This window comes from Semicossyphus pulcher, unplaced genomic scaffold (assembly GCF_022749685.1).
Source record: "Semicossyphus pulcher isolate SPU_LCO1_2020_fin unplaced genomic scaffold, fSemPul1.0.p SCAF_20, whole genome shotgun sequence".
NCBI classification, from domain to species: domain Eukaryota; kingdom Metazoa; phylum Chordata; class Actinopteri; order Labriformes; family Labridae; genus Semicossyphus; species Semicossyphus pulcher.
The window spans coordinates 16,601,211-16,620,810 of NW_027211694.1; the positions used below are offsets into that span (position 1 = coordinate 16,601,211).

General features: G+C 39.8%; 1 protein-coding gene across 2 annotated transcripts in view; it reads right to left on the reverse strand.

The window, feature by feature from the left end:
• Nucleotides 1-19,600, reverse strand: part of LOC138599358 (proton myo-inositol cotransporter) — an 82,774-nt gene that overhangs the window by 28,611 nt on the left and 34,563 nt on the right. For both annotated transcript variants that reach the window (XM_069670992.1, XM_069670991.1), the window contains one exon: nucleotides 1,880-1,988. In XM_069670992.1, the coding sequence (XP_069527093.1) occupies nucleotides 1,880-1,988 (109 nt within the window). The remainder of the gene's footprint in view (nucleotides 1-1,879; nucleotides 1,989-19,600) is intronic.

Sequence of the window (19,600 nt, forward strand, 5' to 3'; positions counted from 1 at the left end):
TGGAAGATGAAAGAAATGTTTTGTGATTTAATACTGTGCTGCTAAACCAAAGACATCTGTCTGAATCTCTCTTGTTTTGAAAGGAAAAGCTGATGAGGCAGAGATTCAGTGTCATGTATCACCATTGTTCTGATTAACCCTGAGGGCAGAGGAGATAAAAAAACACTTATACTTTCCTTTTCAATGGTAATATGTCTAGTATAGTAGTAGTAGTAGTAGAAGCAGTATATATGGTAACAGGACAGACTCAACAGTTTGATCTGTGATTAACATAACTTCCAAAAGTAAGAAGCCTGAAGTTGCACAGGTAAAATGTTTGTGACGTAACGTTTAAGGGACGAGTTAGTTATCAGTTTGTTAAATACATTTATATTTCTTTGAAGATGTTACAACTGAATAATTTTGATAAAAGCCCTGCATTAAAAAGTGAAAGGGGCCTGTTTGGAGTGTGTTGCGTGTGAAACGATTAAAAAATATAATCCATGAAAGCGGATTGAAGTAACAAATCCATGAGTTCAAGGCTTATTGAGTGCGAAATACTGCAAAGCAGTTTATGATGAGGGAAGATTTTACAACTCTGGTAACTTATCCTGAAAGCAATCCTTTCATATAGCAACTTATTAAAAAGTGGAAGAAATGTTTTGTGTGGGAAAGTTGAATTGAATTAAATCTTGAAAACCATTGTCTGTTAACTGACGACCATTTAGACTAGTTATTATAGAGATTCAGACATGAGATATTTACGTTTGCTGGTCGCATTAAAGTTGTAATATCTAAGATCTCAGTTTCATTCTCTTTGGCGGCACCTATGCCGATAAACGGTAATTGCAGGAGCACACTTTCCAGACATCCAGACAGTGTTGCATATGTGACGTCCACAGTTTGCTTTCCTTTTTAGCCTGCCTTCATCTAAGCATCAAATTTGTTTCTTTTTTCCATCTGTTTTTACAGCATTGTTACAGATAATGCTTTGTCCTGTCTGAACATGGCATGATCAAGAAACCATTCCTGAACTTAATTTTTGCTGTAAGATTTTTCCACTTATGCTACTCTGTTGCATTTCCATTTGGAACTTTAAAGTTCCAGAGTATTTTATGCAAAAGGTTGCACCAGCTCATCAAGGTTTTACTAAACTGTCCTTCCAGGTTAGCAATTTTAGAAACAATTTCCTGTTTTCCAAAATGACACTGCAGCTATATTTTCTGATATGCTACAGTGGGAAAATGATGTTAACCTCGCCTGTCTTCTTGTAGTTTCTCTGTTGCAATTGAGATTTCCCCCACAAGTACTACTGAAACTTAAAAAGTAAATGCAAGAACCCTTACGACATATTTGGTGTGAATGTGACCTCAATCAATAACTCTCTCTCCAACTCTCACTCACTTTTGACTTTTGATCATGTCTTTCTCTCAGAACATACAAAAGTTAATTGGTCAACATGTATATACCACGTGACCAGTTATTCAGCTAATCTGACATAGAGACTGAACATCAAAAGTTTTACTTCAAAAGGCAGTAGGTGCTCTCTGCTCACTAAGTAGTCCACAAACTTTCAGATTTTCCTAAACCTAAACTAGATAAACCTTCAATTTTTGTTTTCCTAGACACGTCTATATAGCAATGCAGTTAGGGGTACAACGAGGAGTTCAAATGTGCTTACCTCTACCCAATGGACTTGGCATTAAATCAGGAATCTTTAAATCTCAAACAGCTGCATACTTCAGGACAAGTAAATGTCCATGGTCCATTATACCCTAATTTTGTCTGGCCATTTCACAACTCTATACAAAGGTCTGTTTACAAGGCCCAATCTGGAGGGTAAATTTGGAACCAAACTGGATGACTGAGGTAAAAAAAAATGGGGAATTGTTAGACTCACATGACTGTGTTGATTCCTGAAAGCTGCTGGAACATCTGAAGACCACAGCCCACCGCGAGGGCTCGTCGAGTTGGGGGGTAGGTCAGCATCCGCCAGATCACTGGGCCATCTACAGACACGAGCAGAGGAGCAGAACAGCATAAATTATTTTCAAACTGAGCATGACGTCACTAAAAAAGTATTCTACATGCAGTCCATTTTTAAATCCTAACAAGGCACTGGAGCCAGCTGTGTGATGTTCACAGTTGGCTATAACGGTTGTAACCCTTGATTTTCCTCACTGACGGTCCCTTTTCCTTTCTAGTTTGTCTTCATCCGAGCGTCGAATTTGTTTCTTTATCTTTGCTCAGTCACTATTGTATTACCTCATTCAGCGATAGATAGTGACTTAACAGACATTTATTTAAATGAAAATTTAAATGGAGATTATTACTTTAAACAAATAGGATATGATGAGTGAAAATGTGAATTAATGGGCTTTAGTAGGTTTACACATACAAGGAATTTGTTTTGGTGATTTTGGTGCAGAACAATTAACACAGAACTAGAATAAAAATAAGTAAAAGACTTAAATAGAATAAGAAAAAAAAAAAGCCAATAAGAATAAATATATAAAAAACAATATGCATGATACAAAATATGTACAACAGGTGTGATTAAAAACTGTACAGATGTGCAGGATGTAAGTGAGTGCAAATGCTTACAGTATAAAGTTAAAAATAAAAATAATGCAGTGTACAGACAATATAAGAGTCCAGTATGCGTTAATGTAACACATAGTCTGAATTGTAGTCTTAAACATTCGTGGAATGTTGAGTGACTGAGGGGCTGGATGAGAGTCCATGTCACATGGGGGGCTGGGGGGTGGTCAGGGCCTTGTTGATGAGGCTGGCTGCAGAGGGGAAGAAACTGTTCTTTGTGTCGGGAGGTTTTGGTCCCAATGGAGCGCAGCCTCTTGCCAGAGGGGAGGGTCTTAAAGAGACTGTGACCGGGGTGAGAGGGGTCGGCCACAATCTTACCTGCATGCCTCAGGGTCCTGGAGGTGTACAGGTCCTCCAGAGATGGCAGACTGCAGCCAATCACCCTCTCTGCAGAGCGGATGATATGCTGCAGCCTGCCCTTGTCCTTGGCATTAGCAGCAGCGTACCAGACGGTGATGGAGCAGGTGCGGATGGACTCAACACTGATGGTGTAGAAGTGCACCATCATTGTCTTTAGCAGGTTGAACTTCTTCAGCTGCTGCAGGAAATACATCCTCTGCTGTCCGTTTTTGATGAAGGAGCCGATGTTCAGCTCCCACTTGAGGCTGATGATGGACCTGGTAGAGGGGCTGGTAGGCCAATTTAGTTGCCTTTGTACAGAGCCAAGGTAAGTTGTTTTCTCCTGTTTTCAGTTAAGCTGATAAGCAGCTCTGTGTCTGTGTGTGGCATAATGGGTCATACTGTCAGTGACAACAGCCATTTGCCTCGCCTACATTTCTTTACACAAGACTCTGAGGTAGATTTCGGTATGCCCCTGTTTTTATTTTGACCTTATTCTGATTAACATTGTGTATTTCTTGGTTTGGGATAAAACAAATAATTGATGTTGACTTCAGGTTTCACAGAATCCCACCTGGCTTAGTAATAGAGCCAAACTGTGAACTACAACACACACACACAGTCAAGCAGGTCCTTTGGGAATAAAAGTCTTAATAGGATGAGAGAGCGGCTGGACAGGCACGAGAGGTCAGATAAAGAGTGGAGACACACTCTGTGACAAGAGATCAGACACATGAAATCTGAACACACACACACACACACACACACACAAAGAAACAAAAAGGTAACACGTTTTATGCCAGAATACACAAGTTAACGTGCAAACACAAGCATACAGAAACATGTCATAAACAAGATACATGAGCCTGCACATGAAATGACACACAGGCAGCCTGATTATTTGGGAGCAGCTGTGTGTGGGAGGACTCTGGACCAGTGAACATCTCATCTAGCTGTTTGAAAAAAGAAGACCAGACTTTGTAAAGGAAGCCCCCGCTGACACACAAACACACTAAAGCCTTCTTTTTGATGACCACCTGCCAGACTTAGAGGGACCTGATCATCTTTGATTCCTTTTGATTCGGAAATTCTGAGAAAAGCTTTTTAACTTTTACCTGAATTCTTGTTTTTAAAATCATGAGAGGCAATGTTCATACCCCTCAAGCAGTATATTGCAATAATAGTATGAAAGTAAAAACTATCAAGTAAAGTATCTTTGTGGTTCCAAGCAACGAAAAATAAGTTAGGTTTCATTTTGTCCAGGAGGGCAAGGTTGTTTTCATTTTTAGCAATGCAGTGTTGGGTCACATGGAGATTCAAATGAATTCCAGGGTTCTCAAATGTGTATAATTTATACTACAATATTACCTTAATCAACCGTAACAGGATTGGGCAGAGGACAGGGTAAAATGGTAGTGCAGCAATCAGACACAGAGTCAGGTTAATGGAGGAAAAGGGTTTTTATTTATCCTAACAGAAACTAATGGACAAAAACTGAAAATCTAGCCACTAACCGACTTACCTGCTCAAAATGTCACCAAAAAGTTTGTCTTGGATATCACAGTAGAAGAGAGTATGGTAAACACAGCCTTATAAGACTCGATAGATACACGATAAATTCAATTTTGACCCATCAAAACTTAATACACTTATATGAGCCCTGTTCTTCATACCTACATTTGGTTGATTTAGGTTTTTGATGGATGAATATGTTCTTTTTCTCATATTTTGGCTTCATAATATTCCGTTGATTGTAAATAGTATCATTGTGCTCCTTGCGTTTGTTTTGACCTGTGCTGTGGTTCTCCAAATGACAGGAAAGGGTATTGTTATAAGAACCTTGTTACAGGTGAAGTAGCATTGCCAAAGTTCATCAATATAAACAGAATAATTATAACATATTCACTGAGCCAACTCAGCCAACAGCACCATAATGTCGATACATGGGCTTTAAAGGGGAATTGCATGATTGAATATGTAATGTTCAGTTTAATTGTTAGTGATGTCATCAGGGTTATCAAAAATGGGGTCGAGACTTTGAATTGTATTTTTTTCAATCCTGTAGTATAACCTTGAGACAAGAGTTAGAAAGGTATCATTTACCAGGAAGGGCATATCTAATAAAAGACACTTTCCATATGCGTAAGTGAGGATATTTTGATCTCTTTTTAATTGTGTTTTGTATATTCAGTTTAGGTAAAACAAATCCCTGCTTGGCCAACAAATCTCTGGAAATTAAAAATAAATTTAAAAGAAGGTTGCTTTTGAAAGTAAGTTTTTGTAATAAACTCAATTAGCTATTGTATGTTTTCTGCGAGCACTTCAGTTTCATCTTTCAAAGTCAAGGCTTAAAGTGAACCTCAGCCAGTGAAGAAGAAGTGATGAGTTTATGGGCTGCTATTTCCATGGCACTAACCTGGTGTAGTGCGATTGGTTGTTCCCTAGAGACCAGAGTAGAGGACTGTTATCTGATTATCCAACAGAGAAACTAGGATTCATGAGCTGAAGTCAACTATCAAGAGACTGGAGATCTGAAGCCCACCTTTAGAGCTACATTTACTTTGCCAGACACACACAAGCATTAAAACACTTTCAATCACTCACAAACACAATATATTTTCCCATCTTGCTCTCTTTGGTGTTAACAATAAAGCACAAACATACAGACGTTTTTTCTTAAAAAATACAATTTTAAATGTAAAGTCACACTAACATGTATTTGTAATCAGAGGCACAGTCTCACATATATGCACAAATACACACACAAGCTCACAAAACACACGACTTCATTTCCTCAGCTGAGCACCACCCAGCTGTAATTTAATCAGATGAGATATTGAAAAAGAAGGATGGCGATGAAAAACAAGTCAGCGAGCTACCAGCAAGTCACAAGCACGGTGATTAAGTCTCACAGCAGTAATTGCACTTCAGTATTCCACATTGAGCCTTTCCAACCACTTCTGCTTCATTTATTTCAGTATTTTGTTCAATCTGTACTGGAATACCAATATCACCAGGAATGTGTCTTAAATATGTAACATATCGAACTGTCCGTTTACTCTGGATAGTCTTTGACTGTGGCTCATATGTAACAAACAGTCGACCACTGATGGACATCTAAAATAATAATTACAAAGCTATTTATTTCTTGACTGTTGAGCAGAACAGAACTGGCAGTACAATTAATTCTGGCTAAATTAAGACTACAAGTTAAAAAATGGCCTACAGAGTAACCATATTTCAACTTCACAGCTCCATTTACCCCAGCAGAAATGTTGCTCTTCAAGAATAATCCAACCGACACTGTCAATCCCAATGTTGACAGGAACATCGAAGATGCAAAGAAAGAAATGTTCCAAAGATTAAAACAGTAGGTAAAGTTTAAAGATGCTACAACAAATTCTGCTGAAGATATACCCTATTAAGCAGTTAAAGCAGAGTGTGTGGGTTCAACTAAAGCCCTTTTTACACAGAAATTTCACAACAGTGTTACCCTGCCTTTTTACTTTTTTTACATGAAACCAAAAAGCACCGTCATATTGCTGTCCCAGTTTAACATGTAAATAAACAAAGTGAAGCCTCACATACACACACACACACAGCGCTGTTTCATCCTGCCAGTTCACACAGATGCCATTTCACCTATCCCGTTCACACAGACTGACGACTTAGCCCCACTAATCTGCCTTGGTGACTTTTACACAGATGGCTCTGAAAGACTGTTAACATGGGTACGTGGGTGTTAGGAGTTGCTTTCCATTGTTGGCTATTTATTTACATTAATGTAAAAGTGTTAGATGTTAGCTGTTCTCTTACAGGCATATAGCCGATTATTTCTGGGGCCGGGAGGTCCGCGTCTGACATGTTATTTTAACGGTAAAAAAAAGATATATAATTTGCGAGTACTCGATTACTCGTTCATAAGGTAATTAGATTACTCGAATATTGACATGACTTGAAATGCCCATCCCTAGTAAATACACATACATTATACATCCAGGTGTAGATCATGGCTAGATGGACACATACTAGTCAAAACCATAATATATGAGAGATGACTGTCGAATGTGACTGTACAACAGCCTTAAACAAGGTGTATATAGCAGTACACACACACACACACACACACACACACACACACACACACACACACACACAAAGCTCACTACAAAGGCACGGCTCTCTTTTCTTATGTCCATCTACCCTCATTGATCATTCTTCTGCCATCACTACCTGCTCTTCTCTGAGATGTGAAAGCCTCTTTGATTTAATATCTTATCAGCATTCATTCCAGCATAGACTGATGTATGCTCATACTCATATACTGCCTATATACTGCCTCACAGACCATAAGCCAGTGTGTGTGTGTGTGTGTGCGTGTATGTGGGTGTGTACAGAGCAGGGGAAGCCTGGGATGTGTTTTTAATGAGTGCTAGGTTCCCCTCCCTTTTTATTCTGCTTCTTCTCCTCTTTGATATTCACTGAAGGAATCTCCAATTAACTCCATTTCTTGAATACCTACTTTCAGGAAACACCCAAACTCCTCCTGCTGCCAATTAGAGGGCCCATTTAGCACCGTTACTCCTGTCAGATGTGTCTCTTTTCCCATGCTTCAAACACGTGCCACAGTCAGCTTAATGAAGCATTCAGCAGAGAGAGAAAGAGGGACAGAGAGTATAGGTTGCTGTTCAAGAACACTGGCTGCATCCATTACAATACTGATTCTCATATTGATTTGTAAATCCTTTGTTAATCAGTGAAATGTATTTCTCTCCATGGGTCAATACGGGGCAAATAATATTAAGGGGGGGCAAGCTGGTGCTGAATAATGGCCAATCAAGGAAACAAAGAAGGTGGCTGATGGAAGCACTGGAGGAATTATAAAGATAGAAGTCAGTCTATACAAGACAAGCCTTTTCTATTCATCCAATCACTGTGTCCTCAGGAAGTAAGTGTCTGGAAGCGGGCTGCACTTGCATAACCAGGCTGGCTGCAATCAAGGTCTGAAGCCTGAACAGGCATCTGCAGCCGCAACCCCCATCGCCCCTCTAATTATTCCTTCAATATATTGCCTCTCCTCTCTTTTCCTACCTCTCCTTCACTTCCTCATCAGAAGAGGATCACCTCACACTCCTCACAGTTAAGAACAGTACAGAAGGTCAGGGATAATGGGGAGTAGAAATAAGATCTATCACTACAACATGTGTTTATGTAACCACTGTGCAGCTCAGCTCACTAGATTACAAAGAACCAGTGACTTCCTGAAGTCATGTCATCACCCTCAGGTCAAAAGTTATAAGCATAATTGGTGTCATAATTACGCTTAATTGTTTTGTACAAACTATGAGTGATATATCACTCATTATTACACGACTGTGTTAAATACTTGATTCTTATTGGTTAATCATGGCATTCAGAGGTCTGCTATATCTCAATAACAGACAGTTGCTATGAAGAACAGAACATTGCTAGGCATTCAGCTCTAATTACACCATCTAAAGGACCACCTGTAATCATACTAATCCGCCGAAAGAAGTCTGATCAATTTGACGTCGGCTTACTCCCAGAGGGAAAAAAATTGAAACAAAACAAAGGGGAGAAAGTAATATGATTAAACGATGCAAAAACTGTGGGCTTTGACAGAGAGAAATACGAAATTAAAGACGGCACATGAATTAAAAAAAAAAAACACAGTGTGGGATATGGTTTAAAGACGGTGACTAGAAGAGAATATGTCAACAGACTGTGACAGTGACAAGACAGAAAACCTCACTGATTCCTGCCAGTCTGGGTTCCTGTCCACGATAACAACCTGCTCACTATACATTATCTCTTGCTTAACCACCCCACTACTACTCACTCTAATTTGATACTGGATAAGGCCTGGATGCATTATATTTGTATGTCCTTACACAATTCATTTTGCATTTTTGAAGTCTAAAAAAAGATAAAAAAGGCATTTAAAAATAAAATGTTCTGTTTGGTTCATGACAACCACCTTTGTTTACAGTTCAGCTCTCTTCTGTAGTATAAAAGTTGGATTTAATGGACAAGTGTATAATGTTAATGGGATTTGTACATTGTTTGGGGCCTTTCAGAAATGGAAATGTGCTACCCAGTGTTAAATTTCTAATAAAATGTTTGTCTGGTCTCAAGGGGGTCTTTATTCTAAAACTTTGTGAGTTGTTTGTTTGGCATATTCATATTGTATCAGGATAAACCTAAGAAAGCCACATTTGAGGGTATAAAAATGTGATTCCAATCTACAATTTACAGATATGTCTCAGTTCGGATGCTCTGGCCTATAAAGTCTAATTTTTGCATCACTTGCAATGTGACACACAAGGACGATAGCAAATCCAGAGTGAAGTGCAGTCAGAGCTGAATCCATGCTGCTACTAGCAGAGCTCTATGGAGGACAAAACAGAAAATAATGTTTGATGGAGGATACCTGAACAATGACTTGACAGCCCTATTGTTTGGATCCCAAGATGATGGATCACTATTTGTTATGCTTCCACGTTTGAAACCTGCGTCACGCGTGTATGTAGTTACGGATGCCGGCATTGTTACCAAAGCAACACATGCAGATAGTGTGGTGATATCTGGACACAATAATCTGATCTGGTCACTTACAAAAAACAGTGCAGAAATTCGAGGAAAAATGAACAAAGCCATCAAACCAGAGGTAATTCTTCCATCAGCTTGAGGTAAGACACATAATATTTGTAAAGCTTTTGTGGTCTTTTGTCATTACAATAATTGATAACAGATGTTATCAATGGTTGGTATTAACATTACACATCTGACAGCGCTTACATTACAGAAGCATTTGTGGAAACATATCCTAGAGATTAAAAATCTGAAAGTAATTTAGCATGCTTTTTGGATCTCAAAGATCTTGATGGGTATTTTTTTTCCTGGATAATTGACAATCACTCTGAACCTGTAGCGTCAGGAAGAAACAGCATTTTAAGTGGAGCCGAACAAATCTTGTCAGCCGAGAGTCCTGTCTGCAGATGCAGGGGAGCAGCTGTGTTTATCTAAGGGCACTGAGGGGTCAGACGCTCCCAGGAACAGCAGCACACAAACAAGAGTGACTGACAGGGATACACACAATAATGACACTGAAGCTTATACGTATAAATATATATTATGATTTGATATATAGTATAATATATGCTTTATATCGCCTGATATGCTTTGAAACCTCAGCCAGGTCTTCTCTATTCACCATAATGTCATAGCTGTACAGCAATAGTTCTCTGTGACCAGGCACCAATTGGTAAAACATTTTTTTAACCTCCACCTGTATCTCTCACAATTAGGAATGTTCTAAATGTACTGTACTTATATAGTGCTTTTCTATTCTTGCAACCACTCAAAGCTCCTTTTACACTACATGTTGATTTACTCATTCACACACTGATGGCAGAGGCTGTTACGTAAAGTGCCCAACTGTCAATCAGAAAATCATTCACACATCGGTGGCTATGCCACCGGGAGCAATTTGGGGTTCAGTGTCTTGCCCAAGGACACTTCGACATGTGGACTGAGGGAGCTGGGATCGAACCTTCAACCTTTTGATTGAAGCATGACCGACTCTGCCACTGAGCCACAGCCGCCCTCCTCTACTGTCCTGCTCTGTTTTAGAAAGCTTTCAGGCTGTATCTTATGGAAGTACCATATCCGTATACGTCAGTCCTGAAAAACAAAGACGTAAGACGTTAGAGTAAAAAAAAGTATTATCATTTTATATTTCATGCATTCACCTTTCTCGTTACAACTTGGTGCTTAGATTGCCTAACAGATGCAATGCAACCCAAAGCTTTGCCTCAAGCACAGCTGAGGAGCAAATACAAATAGGTTGACAGAGCAAACAGCTTGCAAACACCAAGACTAAACCGCTTATTGCATCATTATTGAAACATATTTTTCGTTTTTTTTTTAAATCTGTATAAGTGCAACAATAACTGCAATAGTTCCACAATTACCAACATTCCCTGATGCCCTCCTTCTTTTTACAATTGACACATGACCAAAGAAAGCCCAAATGACGAGGCAACCACTTTTGTCAAAGTAATGTACAGTTTCAATGCTCTTGGGGAACTTACTGATATATTTCTAGTAGTTTTTCGCCCCATTGGGCCCTTTAATGTGTGTCTTTGTATTACTTAAAGTTGAAAGAGACAGACACCAGTGTTGCAGAAAACAAACAAAGAAGGCCCAGTGGCCCGATAGTAGTTGGAAGTCTCTCCAGTTTGCCTTTCATTCTGTCCTGCTGTTTTTGTCCATTCCTGTAGAATGGCAGCTTTACAAGGCTGAAGGTGCAGGAACAGGTAGAGAAAGAAATGGGACCAATTATAAGTTTTTCCACTTTGATTTCAGTGCCAGGTTATGTAACCGAGCATCAGATCATAGCAGCAGAGACAGGGCGCTACCTGAAGTTGAGAGGAGGACACGACACAGAGGCGCATTCATTATTAAACCTGATTTTCCAACTGATATTTCTATTATTCAGTGGTTAGACAGCTTTCCCTGCAGACACAGTGTACAGTATATCAATTGTAAAGCAACACTGCAAAAAGTTAAAGGATAACTATTTTTCATTTTGTGAACAGATGTTATTTCCTGCTTCTAGATGACATCTTAGCAGGTCAAGACCACCTATTCAGAAGTCTTTGCATGTTTAAGCAAATATTATGCAAGAATAAGCTGCTGTTGCCAGTTTGACACAAAACTTGTGGGTAGTTAGTCCTGAGAGACATGAGCAGAGAGAGATGTTTGTGTAAGTGTGTGTGTGTGTTAGAGAAAAACAGGGGAGTGTTGTGGCCAAAGGGAAACAGACACACACACACAAACACACACACATACACACACTTTCCATTTCACATATTATTATAAAATAGAAGAGTTGAACTATTTTGCTTTACACCATGAGATGCCGTTTTAAATAGCTCTTACACAAGCAACATAGTGAAACCTGCCGTTGGACTTAATAAACACAAATTACACATTCAAATATTGTATCCCCTTTTTTTCACACATCCTGTCTTATGTGGCATGTGGGGATTTTCTTCTACCGACAGAGCCAGTGTTAGCACCGGCAGAAATTTCATTATCACATTTTTATATTGTGATAAAATGCAGCCGGCCTGTGTTGGAGAGTGTGAAGCAGATTGGTTCAATAGCCATCTATCCATGCAGGGCTTGTGACAGGCGCAGAGGGGGAATCATGATAGATCTGCCATCGCACAACTGTCCTCGCTCAATTATTAATAAGCTGCTTAAAACCTACAGGGGAACAGAAGAGTCGTGAGCTCGGAGAAAGAAGCTCTTTTATTCTTTATTTGTCACTGTTGCTTCTCTTCGCTGCTCATTCTGCAACACAGTGACCCACACAAGCTTCTCTTAGTTGGTTTTAAGATTGCTGAGACTGGTTTGGGGAGGCAGCAAAGTATTACTCATTATTTATTGCACCATATCTTAACAAAAGTACAGCTTGTGCCAGGCATGAGTGGGAGGGTTAACCAGACAAACTCTGCGATGCCATCCAGAGTATAATCAGTACTTTTCAACTCTTCCTAAGAAGGGGAAATACAGTGTAACTCAAAATATCAAATTATGCCTCTCCGTGCAAAAAGTAATTTCAGCCCTGCTGCATTTTGAAACCCACCATTATTCCATTATGATAAATCACCTTCCTGTCTACAGCTAACACACACATTGACCAGATTTGCATGCCCTCTACAACTCTAGTATTTATCATCCCAGCAGCTGAGCAAACTCACTGGCTGGCAAGACTCTGTTGCCTGTCTGCTGGATTTTATTTCACCGTTATATGAGCAGACATGGAAGACAAAAACATCTTTATCCTCCACATTACTTTACTCCACAAAGGAGCAGGTAGATCATGTTGTGTGAACTGCCTCATTTGTGCGAATCCAGATCCACAACTCTGACCTCTCACCGTCTGAAAACATGGGTTTGAATCAATCTGTTTGGTTCTTGCAGACATCAAAAGACCTGCAAACCATTGAAATTAGAGAATGAGGCTGGTCGTTCTCAGAATTTCAACTACAAGGAGAAGTAAGAGCTCTTTAATTTTCTATTTCGATATCTCAAGAGAAGAGAGTAACACCACACTTCCCTCCTCCCCCACCTGTCCAAACCTACACATAAACAAACACACTGCAAAAAATATCAACGGTGACATTATGACACTATTAAAAGGACAGATAATCTTCACATTTCAAGGTGTCATCAGAAAAGCTCAGCACAGTATTGTGAGGTCAAAGGTCAAAGAAAACAGACACAATCTGCTAACAGGTACCCAAAAACACCATAACCACATCTGTACTGCTTGTTGGAGCTTGTCTATTTAATGGGGCCATATCTATTGAATGGATATTCACATATTTTGCATGGGTCACACATTTTTGGGTGTTTATTGTTCACAGTGAAAATGTGAAAACTGCATAATTCGGTGTTTTTGCAGAATGACATTTTTAAAAAAGTCGACTCTGGAATGGGCCGTTCAGAACAGCTGCAGGTTTCTCCACAGAACCTTGCTTTACGCTGAAATCGACCAATCGTCATTCACCGTCATTCACCTCAGGCTGCCTTCTTGCACTAGCTTGTAGTCAAGTCGTTGTTAAGATTTCAACTTACCATTCCGATACCTCCTGGTGATTCTGGATCATACATACTCTATAAGGTCGAATAACCGATCCTAGAGCAGCCATGTATTCTAGAACTTTGGAGTGACAGTGCAGTGTGGCCGGTCCCCCACATGGGATCGCACACTTGGGGCAGGGGCTACGTGGTCACTCAAAGTACTGTCAGCCAATCGTGGCTAAAGTCTAACATTTGACTGGCAAGACGGCTTGTTCTTTCAGCAAGAAGGAGGCTCCAAAAACTAATGAAATTAAAATATCATATTAATAAAAATAAAATATTAATAAAAATAAAATATGTATATTAAAATATTTTCAAATGAAACAAAGCTAAAATACGTCACCTTTAAATAAAGGCTAATACAATATACATAAAATATTTGCAGAATTGTGATGTATTATTACGCTTAAGCTTAAAGATATAATCTCAGGATTTTCATTTAAATAAATGTCAAAAGTCACTATCGTCAATGAAGTAACACAATGGGGATTGAGCCTATGGCCCACTGATGAAAGCCTTGCAGTATTATGGACTGGGTGTCGGTGGCACCATTCGTGGAAAAAAATCACAAGCAGCGACCAGTTAGTGATGCGTTTTCCATCCCCCAGCAGTGGTTGGTCTGCCAGAGATGGTAGGCGGAGCTTTTCTGGTGTATGTGTTGCAAGTAAATGGTAATCTACTATGAGTGAACAAACAAAGAAAAGATCGATGACTACAGACACATCTGAAAAAATAAGTGAAAATCCAAAGAAAAAGAAACAAATTCGACACTCAGATGAAGGCAAACAGTCTAAAAAGGAAAGCGACCGTCAGCGAGGGACACCAAGAGTTACAACCGTTACAAATGGAGCCAACCGAAGACATCTGGTTATCTGAGAAGTGTACTCCTGCGATTGCCGTTTATCGCCATAAGGTGCCGCCAAAAAGAATGAAACTGAGATCTTCGAGATTATCGCTTTAAATACATTTTTGACTGCTGCTTTAGTCCACTACACTGAATGATTTGTGTTATTCCTTTAGTGACACGTCCCTTGCTGTCTGGTAAGAGCACTTTATATCAACAGAGTGATTTACTTATTATAGCACTGAAATTCTATGTAAATAAAGCTCAATAAAAGTCAATAAAATTGAATATATCTAAAATGACAGGTGGAAGATAATACTAAAAAGCCTTTCAAACAGTCATTTATCCAATGGGGGACATGGTTGCTCACTCTTATTCAGCTAAAGTCAAAAGTCAATCCCTAAACAGATGGCACATGTTTTGAATGCACACAGTGGGTCCAAATCTGTGCCTCAATCTGTGTAGAAAAAGATTAATGCCAAACATGACTCAGAAAACAGTGAGTGACTGGCAATGACAGTGATAAGAAAAAAGGGCCTGTTAGACAGCAGGGGAGCAAAGATCTGCGTTTGAAAAGGTGCTGAAATGACCTTCATGCGTGCTGGGTAGTGACTTGTGATCTGAATCTGATCTGGTTGTCTTACACAGTCAATTCACCTTGTCAAATATTTTTCTACCGTACAGAAGAGAGGAGAAACAAGGAAAGGAAAGGACATGTGAGGAGAGGAAATGAAAGGGAAGCAATGTGAAGCAGAGAAGAGTTAAGGAATGGAAGAGAAATGAATGGGAAGGAAAGAAAGGGAAAGGAAATGTAATGAAAGGAAACAAAAGGAATATAAAGTCAAATGAATCAGAGAGAAATAGAGGGGAAAGGATGTAAAGCAGAGAACTTCAGAGTATGGCACTGTAGAGGAAAAGAAAGTAAATGACAGAAAACAAAGGGAGGGAAATGAAAGGGAACAAAAGGAGAATAAAGATATGGATTAAAGGGGACAAAAGGAAATAGAGGAAAAGGAAAAGGTCAGCAGAGGAAATGAATGAAAGCAGAGAGGATGGATAAAAAATAAATAGGAAATAAAGGGAAAGAAGATGAGATGAGAGGACTGCAAAATAGGAAAGGAAAGCAGAGACAAAGGGCTATAGAATAGAATTGACCTTATTCACACTTAAGCAATTTTTCTTTGACATCTAAGAGATGGAAGCTTGAAAGGATAATGTTTTATGTTGTGTGACAAAGAGTGCGGTCTAGACCTGCTCATTATGTAAAGTGTCTCGAGATAACATTTGTCAGAATCAATATCATCGGCCTATAAATCTTATGCAATGGCGCCGCTAGGCTCTTCTGATCACAACTGCGTCTTTCTAGCCTCGGTCCATCAGCCGATCCTCAAGAGAGGGAAAGTTGAGCAAAGAGAGGTTGCAGTGTGGACAGAGGGCGCTATTCATGAACTGAATGGCTGTCTTCGCAGTATAACCTGGGAAGTTTTTAAAGACAATTGTACTGACTTGGATGAACAAGTTACATTACCTCTTGTGAAAAAATGATTATTCCCAGGAAGACAATTATATTGTGTACAAATATTAAGCCCTGGGTCAGCAAATCATTTAAGTTCTCAATCAGAAAACAGGGTGACATTTAACAACATAGAGTTGTTCAAAAGTTAGTGAAAGAAGAAATAAAGCTGGACAAATGCGATTTAAAGACAAGACGGCATTAACATTCATGATCTTGGCCATGTTTATCAAGTACGAGTCACTCAGAAGGCAAAGGCCATCCTGGAAGACCCTCACTACCCTCTTCATGCAGAGTTTAGACTTCTGCCAACAGGGGGGACGTTCACTTACACGAGGAGGGCCTCATCCATCAGATTTCTTCGGTCATTTGTTCCATCAGCATTTGGGTTCTGAAACAAGCTGTAGGCATTGTTACCATTGCACATATACCAGGGACTGTTGGCTTTGTGTCTATCATAATGACATCCATGGGAGTCTGTATTACATTATGTATGTATGCCTGTCTTTTTTTCTTTTATGATGTGTATGGCTTGTGTGTGCTACTGTTGCAAACCAAATTGCCCCTTGGGGACTGTTTTGCGCTCCCCCTTCTGCTTTCCTTCCTCTCAGGTGGCTTGATTGCTATTGGCTCTGCCCCTTGCTGTTGGCCCTGCCCCCCCTATATAAGGGAGGCTGGAGCAGGGGCTCAGTCTCTCTCTGATCCTGCAAGCCTGCACACCATGCTAGTTTAGAACTACTTTGGTTTTTCCTTTTCTTTTGACGCTGGAGGTCTGGTAGTTTGCGGCTTCATTTCTAGTTTAGTTTATTTTATAACCTTTACTAGGTTGGGGGGGGGGGCATTGCATGGTTGGCCCAGACTTCCTCACTCCTTTTGTTCTTTCTGGCCAGACCTCCAGACTCCCATAGTCATGGCATTGTTTTCTTTGTAAATAAAAATTCCTTATCTTTTTGTAACTCGGTTATGGTGTCCTTCTTCATATGTTACTGGTCACATGGTGAGCCCAACATTTCCTTTGTTGTGGCCGTAACAGGGACAATAAAGATTTTCCAATCCAATCCAATCATCATCAATAGCATCAATATCATCAAGTGTGGAGGTGTTCAAGTTCACCACAAGGAGGTGTATGAACATAGGCAATCTGACAAAGATTAATAATTTAACCCCTTCCCAATTGATCTGAGACTTAAAGGAGAATAGATAGTGACATATTTAAGGTAAAACACCTTGGTTAGAAAAGTATGCCTTTCCTATCATATAGTAGCTTAGTGGGAAGCTTACAAGTCATTGGCAAGCTAAGTTAGCAAGCTAACGTGCTAACCTCGCAGTAGCTAGAGGTAATGGTTGCTAGGAGTTACATATTTTCAATCGTCGTCTAACACTGTCAAAGGGTAGGAAGTGGTAAATGCTAACATTGTCTTTTAGTTGCTGATCTATTGGGTAGCAGTTATATAATAATGATTCCCTACAGTTGCACAACTTGCAACATGGAACGCAGCTGTATGACATTACAACAGCATTTGAGCTTCCCAACCTGAGAGTGACATCAGAGGAAATGGCCGCCATGTGAATCTGGTTAATGAAATGTATAGAAAGGGGGAAAATAATTAAAGTATTTGACAGGAAATACAGGAAAAGGAAGTAAATGTATGAAAACATAGGGAAAGACTTGACAGAAAACGATAGAGGAATGGGGAAAAAAGCGTCGGGAGAAAAACAGATAGCAAGAGGATCAAAAGGACAGATGGAAAGAAGAGCAGGGGAAATCAGAGGAAAGATGGTGACATAAAGCTGGGAGTTAAGAAGAGGTGAGGGGAGAGCCACAAGGGGAAAGGGGATCTGTTGTCATTGGAAACAGCAGTCGGCTGGCTTTCATCCATACTTAACCAGCTGTTGATTTAGCTGCCATGGCATCTTAATATGCTTTTTCAGTTAGAATTATGCAAACAGCACCTACAGACAGAGCCTTGTTGTCTGTTACTGCACTGATGCATATGTAATACGCATTAGGGAACCTCTACACTGGCATCCTTAGTTACTGCAGGTAACGAAAAAAATGTCACCCTTGAAAAAGTACAAACTGAGAAAACTTGATATGAGGCTTTTTCTACTCAAGACACGACTTCGGTGATACAGCTGCTATCACAAATTTCGCAGCCTCTCATGCCGGCTTCAAAATGTTCACCGGGAGGCAATAGGAGGTAAGTGGGAAAGAACCTCTCACATCTGATCTTGTCAAAATCTTTTTAAACACAGTCTCCGCTCCGCATGAGTCACTCGCACCTCTTCTCTGAGCAGCCTTGAGACAAACTGAGTGGGTTTAGGTAGCACCTGTAGCAAACCATTGTGTGACACAGAGAGAAGCAGTTGTTCACAATGTGCCGAGACGACTTTTGCTCAAAATAAAGGCTCTAAAAGAAGATTACATAAGAAATCAACGTCTGATTGATCCATACAAACGATTTCTTGAGAACAATCAGCAGAAAACAACAAGTCACAATGAGATACCAACAAGGAGAAAAAGATTGTGTTATGATTCAAGTAGAAATAACAGATATGTCCGTTTAAGGACAAGAACACAAGCTAGATGCAGCGAGAAAGACGGTGAATTAAATTTTTTTTTACCTCTAAAGCAGAGTGATTTGTCAGAGCCTGAGGCATATGAATGTGAATGAAGGAAACAAATGTGTCTTGAAGAGACAGCAAGATCTTAAAGAGATTTGTCTCCTGAAGGCAATCGGCAAACCGCGCTACTGTGATGAAAGCAGTGAATTACTGTGTGTCAAGATCAAGTAACATGACAGATAGAAGAGAGAGACTCCAAGCAATCTTCATGATTTCTTTGGTTATAATCATAATGTGAAATGTTTGTTGTCGTTTTGTGTCTGATTTAAACAGTTCACAGGATCCTTTTTGGGCCCCTATCTGACCACACCCATCATAAAATGTTGGTGTGGTCTAATGGTGTCTGTTGTAGCTGTTATCACACCCAACTTAAAGCTGTCCTCTATGAATCCGATTTTTTCCAACTCTCATATTTTGTCTTTTAAGTTTCTTTCTGTAGCAGTCTGGGGCGAAGCCATTGAGCCGGCATTGGAGGTAGTAACAGAGGCGAAATGGCTGCTGTGTAATCAGCGGAGCCGGCAGGACAGAACAGCACCGTGTGTGTATTTGAAGAACGCGCTGTTTGTTTACACCTTACGCACGTTTGCTTCCTCAACGCCAGAGAGCTATGTAAAAAAACATGCTGGGGCGGCTTTACGCTGGCATTGCTTAGTCTAATGTAAAAATTGCAAAGGCTGCATGGCTATTGTTACTTATAGTGTTAGTGTCATGAGTTCTTATTGTTTAATTTTGTATTTAATATATTGTGTTCTTGTCTTGATTTAGTCTTGTTTAGTTATGTAATTCATTTGTGTTTCATTGTCTAGAGATTTTCTGCTTGAGTTCTGCTGTCACAGTCCTGAGTTTGGGTTTTAGTGTTTCCTGTTTTATTTTGTAGTTCTTGCCCTATGTATGTTTTGTCTTGTTCTCCTTCCTGCCTTTGTGTGTTTTCCCGCCTGTTTGATTATGTGCCCTGCCCTGATTGTTTTCACCTGCTCCCTTGATGGTCTCACCTGTGCCTGATTAGTTTCACCTCCCCAGTG